Genomic DNA, 16,234 nt, shown 5'->3' on the forward strand with positions numbered 1-16,234 from the left:
AAACTTGTGAGAGGGAAAAAAATCATTACTATTTCTATTGATCTTAACCATACATTGGAAAAGGAATACATACATCTAAGTTTGTTAAGTATAATGAGCACCCTGTTCAAAACCTATTCATTATGCATGGATCAAGTGAGTCACTGAAGTATTAATTTTTTAACTGCCCCCAAATTTGGACATTGTTATTTTTATTTAAGAACATTTTGAGAAAATCACACTGGTTCTAATTTTCAAACAGTTATGGCGGCAATTTTCTATCAGGCTACTAAAATCTTCCATTTATATCAAATGTAATGGGTAGATAATGTGACATAATTTTGTTACATGTGTAGTTAGCAGGGGAGAAACTGTGCTGTTGTTCCTACACCAAGGGAAAAAAATGTAAGGACTGTATAGCTCATGAAGAATATTAACATTTTCTATCACAAAATATTGATAAAATTGGAATTGTATTAATCCGATTATAGAGCTTAACATTTTAGTAAAAGTATTAAGATAATAACATAAAGCTCTTAGCTTCATATCAAGGTCTATTTGAATATTTATATAAGAATATTAAAAGCATTTACCTCATTTTAATTTTCACCAATTTTAACTTTAACCAAAGGGGTTGAAATTAAGAAATTTCATTCTTATTTACTAATGTATTTGGAAAATATTTTTGTTCATGTGGCAAAGTCATTAGAACCCAATTAATCAACCAACTTCTAAGTCCATTAAATACTATAAAATCTTTTTCTCCCAAATAGGATACAGGTATCAAGTATTTGTTCTTGCTCTTTTTATTCCCAAAGCCTTAATGCAACAATTCAGTATTACATGTTGTATACTTCTATTAAAAAGCCTGCCTTCCTTCTACCCACTCCTACAAAATAGTATTACATATTTCTAAGGAAGTGGATGGACTCATTTGAGGATGATATGCTTTGAAAGAACAGATTTGCCAAGCCAAACCACTGATATGTTCTTAGAATCACAGTAGTATAATGTGTAATTTAGTGGATTTAGTTATTTTAAAAGATATTATCCTACTTCCCTGGTAAATGAAATTAACCATCACCTTCGATTTAGTTATGTCTCTAAAAGGTATAAATAGCATGTAATAGAGCATCTCTTTTAGTCACAGAGTTTAATGTGAGAAAAGCAAACATATGCTGTATATAAAATACAGTTAACTTTTTTTAAAAAATTCAATAGTTTTGCCTCTTTTTTTGGTTAAAAAACAGTATTTACTTTAAAACTTGTAATAGAATAACTTGTAAAATCTCTACCCCAACAAATTAGTTCAGTGTCTAGGAAGTACCCTAACTGAAAAACAGTGCATTATGTTCTACAGTGTCTGGAATTGATGTTTAAACAAGCAGGTTGTTACTATTGAATACTATTGAATGCTATTGAAAAATGTGATAGAAAAGCCTCATTAGTGGCTAGAGAAACTGTTATCTGCAGAAATAATTCATTCCATTAAATTTACTGGGTAGTAGCATGGTTCAAAGTTTTGATTGACCGTTAGTTATGGAAAATAACAAAGTACTAATGTAGATGCACAAAAAGCTCCTTTGAGTTGGGGATCCATTCATGGCTAGAAAAGGGAAAAAAAAAGTTAGTTTACAACTAGTTCATAATTCATTTAAGATATTCCTGTTGTATATACACAGTTATGGGAAATGATTTAAATTGGTATTCATAAAACCAAAGGAAATGTACTGCACTTTTGTGGTAATTTTTTATATGTACATTCAGTGAAACAATGGTTTATCTGACTTTAGTTAAGATACATGTTTCAATGAGTGAAGGGAGGGTTGAGTAGGTTTCTTCCTTGTGTCTTATTTAGAGGCTAAACATATCTGTTAATAAATATAAATCTACCATCTGTGAACTTACTAAAATATATTTTGAACTTCCTCTCAGTATCTAGTCCCTTCCAGATATCAAGTTTGATGTTTATTGCTGCACATTTTTAATGGAGAGAGAAATAATGACTATTATTCTGTAGACCCTTCATTTGGCAAGTCCTCACGTTGATGCACATGTGGTTAGTAGCTGCAGTTGCTTCCTACACTTAAATTTCAGTATCAAATCTCTGAGTGACAAATTTTAAATCCTGTGCTGACTTTCCCTTGCTGCTCATCTGGTTCTTGGGCCACCAAGTACCTTAATCATTTAATTAGTAATAAATAATGATCAGCTAATGTCCTAAGAAATACAACACATGTCAATGCCAAAATTATTTTTGGGGAGAGGTTACCAAATGTTGGTTGCTTTCGTTGATGATAGACAACCATATAGTCAAGATTGATGGCTTGATTGTAATTAAAGAAGGGCTTCAGATCTAAAAACATTTTGAATTTTTTGTTTACTCAAATATTTGAGCTCTCAACTAAAAAATCATTTTTAGAGTGAGTTAACAGACTTAATTTTGTTAACTACATGTCTACAGTAATTTATTAACAATATCTGTAGTCTTTTTTTAACTATAAATCTGCAATTTAAAATTTCTTCAAAAGGTTCTGCAGAATAATTGACATTTGTATATTCATCTATTTTTCCTCATGGCATTCGTAGGCATTTTAAAACTTATTAAAGTATAGTAAATCTATAGGAAAAGTGCACATGTAAGTATATAACAATATGAATTTTCCCAAACTGGACACACATATGCAACCATTACTCAGATCAAGCAACAACACATTAGTATCCTAGTAACCCTCCTTATACTCCCTTCTAATCAGTACCTGCCCTCAAGGATAACCACTTACTGATTTTATTAACCATAGATTAGTTTTGCCTGCTTTTAGTACTTAAGCAGTTTTTAACATAACAAAGGCTGTCATTTTCACTGTTAAAGTTAGATTCTGTGTGGTTTAGAGCTGCCATCTTCAACATCCATTACACTTGAGGGATATCATACATTCCCATCATTATCAATGGTTTCTGTAAGAATCTCTTGGCAGTAGTATAGGAGTATACAGTTAAGAAGAAAAGACCCCAAGGTGATTCTGTCATGTTAGAATTTCTCAAACCTCAGCAGTATTAACATTTTGGGCTGGACAATTTTTTCTGTGGGAGACTGTCCTACTAATTGTAAGATCTTTAGAAGCATCCCTGGCTTTTAGCCATCAGATGCCAATAGTACCCATTCCCCAGTTGTGTAAACAAAAAATGTCTCCAAACATTGCTGAATGTCCCCTAGGAGGCAAAATTGGCTGATAGAGAGCCACTGAACTGAGGTGAATATATTCCCTATTTGATGTTCACTACTTTAAAGGTTAACAGGACAATAAGTAAAAGTTTTAGTAAAGTAGCATTAAGTCCCTTATAAGAAGATGGTTTTAGTAATCAGCACCACTTAGCAATGTATTGGCCTACTTAAGAAGATGCTAAGGTCCATGTCACTTGGTCATCTTGGAGGATGTTGTAGAAGGTAGATATTAGAATACATGACCTATAAAATATTCTTCATCAGCCTCACTATAACTGTGAGATTTAAGGCTGGAGGATCTTAAAATCTGTTGAGAAAGACAGACATACCTCCTCACTTCCAAAATACTGAAAATTTTCTATCTATAATAAAAAGTACCACATTCAAAACTGAAAGACAAATTCTATTAAAACATGCCTCTTCTCCATACACCATTCTTCTTCATAGCTGTCTATAACATTTTCTACCTGCTTAAGAAAAAATTGGGATTTTTTTTTGAAAATTTGAGTACAAAATTTGAGTTCAAAAACAATTATATTACCTGTGTATGAATCATTCTAAAGTTTCTTAATTCATACTACATATCAGTAAGGAAAACATGGGGAAATTTTGAAAAGAAAAAAAATGAACTGCAAGATTTTAGTTCACTTTAATATTTTACCACAATTTCTGAAGGCTGTTAGAAATAGAATATATATATATGTCTATTCTATAATAGGACTAGAAATACACAAGGGAACTTACACAAGTCCATTTGTCTTCTGTTTTCTCAATCACAATAGTCTGTGTGTCACTACCTGGTGGTATATATTCATAGTCATCATAAAGGAGTCCTAGGATTGGATATTGTGTCCTGTACCTATACAGAAAAAAGTTAGTTTACAGCCTGCATAAGAAAAATGACTCATTCTTTTTTAGTCACTCCTAGTTTGATTTTCCTTATTAAGTCAAGTTGGCTCTGAATGACTTTTAATGCTAAAAAGAAAATACTTACAAAGCTTTACTACCATTATTTTCAAAAGAGTAAGAGTACTGCTTCTGCAATAATGGACCACTGGTAGCACAAGACAATGATCTTAGAGAAGGGAACCAAATGACATGAGCCCTATCAGTACCTACCTCACTACCTAGAGATTTTCTTGGTCACAGGATACGGAAAGTGGAGCCAAATAAATTCCTTCTGTCTCACAAAATTGAAATGACAGAATTTCAAGTAAAGCTATGCCAAAGCACCTGGAGTGGGGCAGAATACTAGGCAGAAGACAACTATATAGATAAAGGTCAAGAGTCCTGTAGAGGGTTCTCCACAAGTCTTTGGATGGCTACTGATTAGGGTAGGCATATGGAAAAACTACTGAAGCTGCAGAAAGAACCACTGGAAAGGAGGAGCCTGGAAATTCCTGGAGTTCACATAATGAAGGGAATAGCTTGTGTTTCACTAACCAGAGTGGAAAGAACTCCTAATGCAGGGAGGCATCAGGAAGAAACTACAGAAGAATACTGTGTTAGCATTAGGGTGATATTAGTCCTGTACTGCAGGTTTTAACAGTTTAAAAGTAAGCCTTGAAAGTATTACACTGTATCCAGGCAATTTTGTCTCAGAATAAAACCACAGAACTGCAGTGAAATAAAATTATCTAGAACTAAAGTATGTAAAATTACAATACATGTCATTGAGTAAAAAAAATTAGTAGTCATGGAAGCAAGAAGATATGACTGGTAATGAGGAGAAAAACAAATTAGTAGAAACAGAACAAGAAATAAGAGATAAAAGAAATAAGTAGTCATGGGTGCATCTATTAAAATATATATATTTTTAAATGTATACTTAAGAAGTTAGAAGAAAGTATGAATGCAATGAGGAGAACAACGGAGGATATAAAGATCTACCTTGGACTTCTAAAAATGAAAATTACATTGTATGGGATTAATAGCAGAATATGGCCTGCAAAAGAAAATATTACTGAATTTGAAGACATGAAGAGAAATTATCCAAAATAAAACACAAGAAAAAAAACCTGGAAAAATATGCAGAGTATGAGTTACCCATGGGGAATATTAGCTGCCCTCATATATGTGTAACTGAAGTCCTACATGATTGGCAGGAGACAAAAAATAATTGGAAAAATAATGACCAAATCGTTTCTAGATTTTATGAAAACTTTAAACACACAGATCTAGGAAGTTCAGTGAACCTCAAGATAACGAATGATGAAGAAAAACAGGCAAAGAGAAAGGACCCAAGTAAATAATGAGAAAAGAAAGAAGTAACAACTGACACCACAGAAATAGAAAGCATTATAAGACAATACTGTAAAAAAGGTATATGCCAAAAAATTGGACAACACAGAAGGAAAAATAGCTAGAAACATACAATCTTCCAAAAACTGAATGAAGAAGAAACAGAAAATCTGAATAGACTGATTACTAGTGACAAAATTGGATGAACTGTCCAAAAAAAAATAGCAAAAAATAAAGTCTAGGGAGCATTTGGGTGGCTCAGTCAGTTAAGATTCTGACTTTTGATTCCACTCAGGTCATGATCTCAAGGTTGTCCAATTTTTTCAATTTTATTTATTTTTATTTTTTGTTTCCTCTCATCATATTTTATGTGTGTGTGTATATATGTATATATATTTCTTATTTTTGGATATAGTTTCTTTTAACAAGCAGACCAAAATACACCCATGATCTAGTTTTGTTTGTTTTGTTGTTGTTATTGTTATTTTTTCTTTTTCTTTCTTCTTTTCTTTTCTGGACAAAATGATGAGATGAAGAAATTCACCCCAAAAGAAAGAACAAGAGGTATTACTCATAGTCAGGTATTTAATGAATACAGATATAAGTAAGATGTTTGGGCTAGAATTTAAAATTACAATTATATGGTTACTAGCTGGGTTTGAAAAGAGCATAGAAGACACTAGAGAATTCCCTATGGTAGAGACAAAGGAACTAAAATTTAATAAAGTTAAAATTAAAGAAGCTATAACCAAGATGCAGCCCCAAGAGGAGGCCATATAAACAAGAATATATGAATCTGAAGAGCAAATCCATAATATGGAAGATAAAATTGTGGAATATAATGAAGCTTAAAAGAAGAGGGAAAGAAAATTATTAGATCATGAACACAGTCTTAGTGAACTCAGCAATTCCATAAAGTGAAATAATGTCAATATTAAAGGAGTCTCAGGAGAGTGGGAAAAGGGGCAAGAAGTTTAATTTGAACAAATTATAGCTGAGAACTTCCTTAATGTGGGTAAGGAAACAGGCATACAAGTCCAAGAGGCACAGAACTTTACTAAAAATCAAGAAAAATAGGTCAACATCACAACATATTATAGTGAAACTTGCAAATTGCAAAGATAGAGACAATATTAGAAAGCAGTTGGGGAAAAGAGATCCTTAACCTATAGGGTTAAGCAGTAGACCTGTCCACAGAGACCTGGCAGGCCAGAAAGGACTGGCATGATATACTCAACATCCTAAATCAGAAAAATATGCAGCCAAGCATACTTTAACCAACAAAGCTATCATTCAGAATAGAAAGAGAGATGAAGAGTTTCCAGGACAAAGAAAAACTGAAGGAATTTATGAACGCCAAACGACCCATACAGGAAATATTAAAGGAAAGCCTTTTAGCAGAGAGAGAGACCAAAAGTAACAGACTAGAAAGGAATAGAGATAATTTATAGGAACTGCAACTTTATAGGTAATACAATGCCACTAAATTCATATCTTTCAACAATGACTGTGAATGTAAATGGACTAAGTACTCCAATAAAAGACATAGGGTTACAGAATGGATAAAAAAACAAGACCCATCAACATGCTACTTACAAGACACTCATTTTAGACCCAAGACACCTCCAGATTGAAAGTAAGGAAGTGGAAAATCATTTATTATGCTAATGGACATCAAAAGAAAGCTGAGGTACTCATAGATATTAAGCCAAAGACTATAATGAGAGATGAAGAAAGACACTGTATCATAATTAAATGGTCTATCTAACAAGAAGATCTAACAATTGTAAATATTTATGCCCCTAACTTGGCAGCACTCAAGTGATAAACCGATTAATAATAAAATAAAGAAATTCATTGATAAAAATACAGTAACAGTAGGGGACTTTAACATCCCACTCACAGCAATGGACAGATCATGTAAACAGATCAACAAGGAAATAAGGGCTTTGAATGACACCCTGGAACAGATGGGCTTAACAGGTATCTTCAGAGCATTTCATCCTAAAGCAGCAGAATACCCATTCTTCTTGAGTGAACATTGAACATTATTCAGAATAGATCACTTACTGGATCACAAATCAGGACTCAACTGGCAAGAAAAGACTGAGATAATACCATGGATATTTTCAGACAACTCTACTATGAAACTTGAAGTCAACCACAAGAAAAAATTTGGAAGGACCACAAATACATGGAGGTTAAAGAAGATCCTACTAAAGAATGAATGGGTCAACCAAGAAATTAAAGAAGAATTTTAAAAAATACATGGAAGCAAATGAAAATGAAAATAGGACAGTTCAAAACCTTTGGGATGTAACAAAGGTAGTCCTAAGAGGGAACTATATAGCATTACAGGCCTATCTCAAGAAGCAATAAAACAACTTACTTGCACCTAAAGGAATAGGAAAAAGAACAGCAAATAAAAGCAAAATCCAGCAGGAGAAGAGAAATAATAAAGATTAGAGCAGAAATGAATGATATAGATATCAAAAAACCAGTAGAACAAATTAACAAACCTAGGAGCTTGTTCTTTGAAAGAATTAACAAGTTTGATAAACCTCTAGCCAGACTTATCAAAAGAAAAGACCCAAATAAGATCATGAATGAAAAAGTAAAGATCACAAACAACTCTGAAGAAACACAACCAATTATAAGAGAATATTATGAAAAATTATGTATTAAAAAATTAGGCAGTCTGGAAGAAACAGATAAATCCTAAAAACATATAAACTACCAATACTGATCAGGAAGAAATAGAAAACTTGAACAGACCCATAGTCAGAAAAAAAAAAAATTGAAGCAGTAATCAAAAGTCTCCCAACAAACAAGAGTCCAGGGCCAGATGGCTTCCCAGGGGAATTGTACTAAACGTTTAAAGCAGAAATAGTGCTTATTCTTCTGAAACTGTTCCAAAAAATAGCACTAAAAGGAAAACTTCCAAACCCATTCCATGGGGCCAACATTACCTTGCCCCCAAAACCAAAGACCCCACCAAAAAGGAGAATTACAGACCAATTTACCTGATGACCATGGATGCAAAAATTCTCACTAAGGTACTAGCTAATAGGATCAAATAGTATATTAAAAGGATTGCTTACCACAACCAAGTGGTACTTATTCCTGGGCTTCAAGGGTGGTTCAACATTCACAAATCAGTGTGATACATCACATTAATAACAGAAAGGACAAGAAACATATGATTCTTCAATATATGTAGGAAAAGCATTTGACAAAATACAACAATTTGTTCTTGATAATAACCCTCCACAATGTAGGGATAGAGGGAACATACCTCAATATCATAAAGTCCATATATGAAAGACCCATAGTGAATATCAACCTCAACAGGGAAAAACTGAGAGTTTTCCCCTAAAGTCAGGAAAAGGACAGGGATGTCCACTCTCACTGCTATTGTTTAACATAAGTCCTAGCATCAACAATCAGCCAACAAAAAGAAATAAAAACATCCAAATTACCAAAGAAGAAGCCAAACTTCCACTCTTTGCTGATGACATGATACTCTATGTAGAAAAGCAAAAAGATTTCACGCCAAAATTGTTAGAACTGATATAGGAATTCAGTAAAGTTGCAGGATATAAAATTAAAGCACAGAAGTCTGTTGCATTTCTATACATAAACAATTAAGCAGAAGAAAGAGCAATCAAGGAATAGATCCCCACTTACAACTGCACCATAAACCATACGATATGTAGGAATAAACCTACCCAACAAGGTAAAGATCTTTACTCTGAAAACTAAGAGCACTTATGAAAGAAATTGAAGAAGACAAAAAGAAATGGAAAAATGTTCCATGCTCATGGATTGGAAGAACAATACTGTTAAAATGTCTATGGTACCCAAAGCAATCTACATATTCAATGCAATCCCTTTCAGAATACCACCAGCATTTTTCACAAAGCTAGAATAAACAATTCTAAAATTTGTATGGAACCAGAAAAAAACCTGAATATCCAAAGAAATGTTGAAAAAGAAAATCAGAGCTGGAGGCATGACATAGACACAGACATAGACATAGACTTCAAGCTGTATTTCAAAACTGTGATCATAAAGACAGCATGGTATTGGCACCAAAAAAGACACATGGATCAATGAAACAGAATAGAAAACCCAGAAAATGGACCCTCAAGTCTATGGTCAAATAACCTTCAACAAAGCTGAAAAGAATATCCAGTGGGGAAAAAAAGACAGTCTTTTCAACAAATGGCATTGGGAAAATGGACAACCACATTCAGAAGAATGAAACCGGACCACTTTCTTAAACCATACAGAAAAATAAACTCAAAATGGTTGAGAAACCTTAATGTAAGACAGGAGTCTTCCAAAATCCTGGAGGAGAACATAGACAGCAACTCCTTTGACCTCAGCCACAGCAACATTTTGCTAGACAGATCTCCAGAGGCAAGCACAACAAAGGAAAAATCAATTATTGGGTCTTCGTCAGGATAAAAAGCTTTTGCAGAACAAAGGAAACAATCAATAAAACTAAAAGTCAACCTACTGAATGAGAGAAGATACTCACAAATGATATATCAGGTAAAGAACTAGTTTCCCAAATCTACAAAGAACATATCAAACTCAACACCAAAAAACCAAAAAAATCCAGTCAAGAAGTAGACAGAAGATATGAACAGACATTTCTGCAAAGAAGACGTCCAAATGGTTGATACATAAAAAAATACTCAACATCACTCAGCATCAGGGACATACAAATTAAAACCCACAATGAGATGTCACCACAGACTGGTCAAAATGGCTAAAATTAACAACTCAGAAAACAGATATTGGCAAGGACGCAGAGAAAAGGAAACATTCCCACACTGTTGGTGGGAATGCACTGGTGTAGCCGCTTTGGAAAACAGTATGGAATGTTCTCAAAAGTTAAAAATGGAGCTACCCTAAGACCCAGCAATTGCACTACTATGTATTTACCCAAAGGATACAAACATAGTGATTCAAAGGGGCACATGCGTCCCAATGTTTATACAGACAATGTCTACAATAGCCAAACTATGGAAATGGAAATAGCCCAGATGTCCATTGACAGATGAATGGATCAAAAGGTGTGGAGATATCTATCTATATCTATCTATATCTATTACATATAATAGATATATATGTATAAAGAACATATATATCATTATATAGATATATATAAAGAAATACTAAAAAAATACTACTCAGCCATCAAAAAGAATTAAATCTTGCCATTTGCAACGATGTGGATGGAACTAGAGTGTATTATGGTAGGTGAAATAAGTCAGTCAAAGTAAGACATATACCATATGATTTAATTCATGTGAAATTTAAGAAATAAAACAGATGAACTTAGGGAGATGGGAGGAAAAATAAAATCAGATAAAAACAGAGACAGAGACAATCAATAAGAGACTCTTAACTATAGGGAGCAAACTGAGAGTAGCTGGAGGGGAAGTGGGTTGGGGGATGGTGTAATTGGGTGATGGGCATTAAGGAGGTCACAACATAATGAGCGCTGGGTGTTATATGAAACAGATGAATCACTAAATTCTACCCTTGAAACTAGCAAAACACTATATGTTAACTAAATTGAATTTAAATTAAAAAAGAAGTATTAATACCCACTCCCCTCAAATTATTCCCCCCCAAAAGAGGAAAAAAAGCTTCCAAATACATTCTATGAGGCCAGAATCACTCTGACACCAAAACAAAAGACACCACAGAAAAGGAAAACTAGAGGCTAATATCTATGATGAACATAAATACAAAAATCTTCAACAAAATGTTAGCAAACCACACTCAATAGTGCATCAAAAGGATCATTCACTATGATCAAATGGGATTTATTGTGGGGATACAAAGACAGTTCGATATTCCCAAAGCAATCAACATGATAAACCACATCAACAATGGAAGGATTAAAATTACATAATCATCTCAGTAGATGCAGGAAATGCATTTGACAAAATTCAACGTCTCTCCGTGAGTAAAACTCTCAGAAAATGTGTTCAGGGAAGTCATACCTTAACATAATAAAGGCCACATATGAAAAACCTGCAGCCAACATCATATTCAATGGTGAAAAACTAAGAGCTTGTCCTTAAAGATCAGGAACAAGATGGGGATGTCCACTTTCACCACTTTTATTCAACAGAGTACTGAAAGTCTTAGCCACAGATGACAAGAAAAAGAAATAAGAAGCGTCCATATTGGTAAGGAAGAAGTAAATGCTTCACTATTTGCAGAAGACATACTATACTTAGAAAACCCTATAGACTCTTCAAAAAAATAATTGGAAGTAATAAATGAATTCAGTAAAGTCACAGGATACAAAATCAAAATACAGAAATCTGCTGCATTCCTATAAACTAATAAAGAAGCAGCAGGAAGTGAAATTAAGAAAACAATCCCATTTTCACTGTGCCAAAAAGAACAAGATTCTTACAAATAAACTTAACTAAGGAGGTGAAAGACTTGCACTCTGAAAAGTATAAAACACTGAAGGAAGAAATTGAAGACAACACAAACAAATGGAAACATATGCCATGCTTATGGATTGGGAGCCCTAATATTTTTTAAATGCTTATGCTACCCAAAGCAATCTACAGATATAATGCAGTTTCTTAAAAAAAAACCAGCATTTTTCACAGAACTAAACAAATTATCCTAAAATATTTATGGAACCACAGAAGATTCCAAGTAGCCAAAGCAATCTTAGGGGAAAAAAAAGTTATAAGTATCACAATTCCAAATTTCAAGACACATTACAAAGTACATAATCAATACATTATAGTACTGGTACAAAACCAGACACATATGTCAATGGGAGAAAAATAGAGATACCAGAAAGAAACCCACACTTACATGGTCAATTAATCTATGAAAAAGGAGACAAGAATATACAAGGGGAAAAGACAGTCTCTTCTACAAATGGTATTGGGAAGACTGGACAGCAACACATGAATAATGAAACTAGACCACTTTCTTACACCATACACAAAAACAAACTCAAAATGGATTAAAGACCTAAACGTGAGACCTGAAACTATAAAAATCCTAGAAGAAAACACAGGCAGTAATTTCTCTGGCATTGGCTATAACAAATTATTTTTTCTAGATATGTCTCTGAAAGCAAGGGAAAGAAAAGCAAAAATAAGTTATAAAAAATTTTGCACAGCAAAGAGAATCATCAACAAACCAAAAGGCAACCTACTGAATGGGAAAAGATATTTGCAAATGATATATTTGATAAAGGGTTAATGTCAAAAATATATAAAGAACTTATACAAATCAACATCTAAAAACCAGCAATTTGTTTAAAACAAAAGCAGAGAACCTTCTTTTTCCAAAGAAGACAGATAGATGACCAACAGGCACATGAAAAGATGCTCAACATCACTCATTATCAGGGAATGCAAATCAAAGCCACAATAAGATAACATCTTACACCTATCAGAATGGCTAAAATAAAAATGTCAAGATATAACAAGTATTGGCAAGGATGTGGAGAAAAAGGAACCCTCATATACTGTTGATGGAGATATAAATTGGTACAGCTACTTTGGGAATCAGCATAAAGTTTCCATAAAAAATAAAAATAGAAATACCATATGATCCATAATTCCACTACTGAGTACTTAACCAACAAAACAAAAATACTAATTTAAAATGGTATGTGCACCCCTGTGTTTATTGCAGCATTATTTGGCCAAGATATGGAAGCAAAATAAGTGTCTATAGATAAGGAAGAAGCAATGTATAATGGAATATTACTAAGCCATAAAAAGAATCAGATTTTGCCATTTACAACAACTGGATGGAACTCGAGGGTATTATGCCAAGTGAAAAAAGTCAGACCAAGAAAGAAAAATACCACTTGATTTCATTCATATATGGAACCTAAACAAGAACAGTAACAAAAAATAAACAGAATGCAGAATCAGACCTATAAATACAGAATACAAACCAATGGTTGCCAAAAAGGAAGTGGTTGGGGGATGGGTAAAATGGGCGAAGGTCTGTAGGAAATATAGGGTTATAGTTATGGAATGAGTAAGTCATAGGAATAAAAGGCACAGCATCAGGAATATAGTCAATGACATTGTAATAGTGTTGCATGGTGACTGGTGGTAGTTCACTTGTGGTGAATGCAGCATAACGTATAGAGAAGTTGAGACACTGCATTATACACCTAAAACTAATGTAACATTGTGTGTCAACTACACTCAAATTAAAGCACTGGGTGCTATATGTAAGTGATGAATCACTACATTTACTCCTGAAATTAATATTAAACTATATGATAACTAACTAGAATTTAAATTAAAAAATTAAAACATAAAAGAAGAAAAAGAAAGAAGTCTATTCACAGTAACATCAAAAACAATTCTATTGGGGTGCCTGGGTGGCTCAGTGGGTTAAGCCTCTGCCTTCAGCTCAGGTCATGATCCCAGGGTCCTGAGATCGAGCCCCACATTGGGCTCTCTGCTCAGTGGGGAGCCTGCTTCCCCCTCTCTCTCTGCCTGCCTCTCTGCCTACTTGTGATCTCTCTCTGTCAAATAAATAAATAAAATCTTTAAAAACAATTCTGTTATAGTACAATCAAAAAATATAATACTTAGAAATAAATATAACAAAAAGAAGTGTAAGACTCATGCAATCAAAGTACAAAATACTGTTTTAAGAAATTAAAGATCTAAATGGAAGGGATCCCATGCTCATAGATTAAAAGACTCAATATTGTTAGCATGGAAACAATACCCAGTGTTTTCTACATATTTAATGAAATCTCTTGATAAGCTTATCCTAAAATACATATGGAAAAGCAAAGGACCAAAAATAACTAAAGCAATCTTGAAAAGAAGTTCAAAAATTCACACTCCTGGTTTCAAACCTAACTAAAAAAGCTACAGTAATTAAGGCAGTGTGGTACTTGCATAAAGACAGATGAATAGATCAATGGAGTAAAACTGAGAATCTACAAATTTGCCCTTACCTTTATGGTCTTTTGATTATCGACAAGGATGCCAAGTTAATTCAATGGGTGAAAGAATAGCATATTCCACAAAAGATACTGGGACAACCAGGTAGCCCCATGCACAAGAATGAACTTGCACTCCTACTTCATACCATAGAAAAAAATAACTCAAAATGGTTCATAGATCTAAATGTAATAGATAAAACTATAAAACTCTTAGGAGAATACATGGGTGCAAATTGTCATGACCTTGGGTTAGGCAACAGTTTCTTAATATGATACCAAAAGCACAGGTAAAAAAAAGAAAAAATAGGTGAATTGGACTTCCTCAAATTTAAAAACTTGTGCTGGGAATGATACTATCAAGATAGTAAAAAGGCAACCCATAGAATGGAAGAAAATATTTGCAAAATCATATCTCTGATAAGGTACTTATATATAGAATATATAAATATCTCTTGAAATTCAACAGTAAAAAAACAAATAATTTAATTTAAAAATGGACAAAGAATTTTCTTCAGAGAAGATCTATAAATGGTCAATAAGCACATGAAAAAATACTAAACATTATTAGAGAAATACAAGTGAAAACCATAGGAAGATGCCACCTCCCATTCTTAGGATGGCTATAATCCAAGAGATGAACAATAACAAATGTTGGGGAGGATGGAAATAAATTGGAACACTCAATACACTGCTGGTGGGAATGTTAAATTGTGTAGCTGCTTTGGAAAACAGTTTAGCAACTCCTCAAAAAGTTAAACAGAGTTACCATGTGCCCCAGCAATCCCACTTCTAGGTATATACATAAAGTGTTGCATATCTATGAAATATAATATTATTTAGTAACAATAAGCAATGAAGTTATGACACATGTTAAAACGTGGATGAATCTTGAAAACCTTATGCAAAGTGAAAGAATCCAGTCACAAAAGACCACATTTTGTATTCCACTTATATGAAATATATATATATATATATTTATATATATCATTTATATGAAATATCCACAGTAGACTTTTGCTCAACCTATTCCTAAAGGGTCACTTTCTATTTCATTTTGCTAAATAGCTGGGATGTAAAACTGTGGTCAGATTGTCACTGTGAAGGGAAATGCCTAAGAATGATGTCTACATAGGAAAGAGCAGAGCCAAAGATAAAGGAGGACATATTTCTGAACATGTATTTTGAGCACACAAATCCATCTGGACATCAAGCAACAAGAATTAAGCGAATTATCTAATTCCCAGTTGAAGTTGGGTTTGTCATGTGCAACTGAAAGAATCTTAACTCAAATGATTGGGTAAACAACAAATTATTTGTTTTTCACATACATTGTATTCGATATATTGTAAATATGGGAAAGCTGTGCTACAGAATTTTATTTACCATAATAGCTATGTCTTTTTGTAAATATTCATCCTTCAGTAGATTTACTGTCCTGCAGAACAAACTCTGTCTTAAGGTATATATATCAATTAAACATGCTATAACTTGGATTAAATAATAACTAAAGCCATATTCAAAATTCATTTAAAAATACATTACTTTTTAGTGGTAATAGTAGTCCTTCCACCACTGGAGGGTTGGTTATGAGATGAATATATTTCTTGTCTCAACTTTGAGAGTTCCTTACAAATAAAAGACAATGCAATTATTTGAAAACAGTAGAAATATGGGGTAAGAAGTATGTTCGATCCTTTAACAAGGTTACTAAGAATACTTTTTCCCTTCCTTTTTAGCTTGGACATGAGAATGTTCTAATCCTACCTGTTGAAAACTATATATTATTGCTTCATGGTACCTAATAA

At 33.3% G+C, this 16,234-nt stretch overlaps 1 protein-coding gene across 1 annotated transcript in view; it reads right to left on the minus strand.

Annotated features, from left to right (window-relative positions):
• Positions 1-3,925: 3,925 nt before the first annotated feature.
• LOC111140089 (POF1B, actin binding protein) overlaps positions 3,926-16,234 on the minus strand; it is a 95,130-nt gene continuing 82,821 nt past the window's right edge. Inside the window, exons 15-16 of the mRNA XM_022492477.1 lie at positions 15,972-16,054; positions 3,926-4,064 (exon numbers count right to left, since the gene is read on the minus strand). Of these exons, the coding sequence (XP_022348185.1) occupies positions 3,926-4,064; positions 15,972-16,054 (222 nt within the window). The remainder of the gene's footprint in view (positions 4,065-15,971; positions 16,055-16,234) is intronic.

The sequence above is a fragment of the Enhydra lutris genome, unplaced genomic scaffold (genome assembly GCF_002288905.1).
Source record: "Enhydra lutris kenyoni isolate GAN:26980312 unplaced genomic scaffold, ASM228890v2 scaffoldscaffold161, whole genome shotgun sequence".
In the NCBI taxonomy this organism is placed as follows: Eukaryota; Metazoa; Chordata; class Mammalia; order Carnivora; family Mustelidae; genus Enhydra; species Enhydra lutris.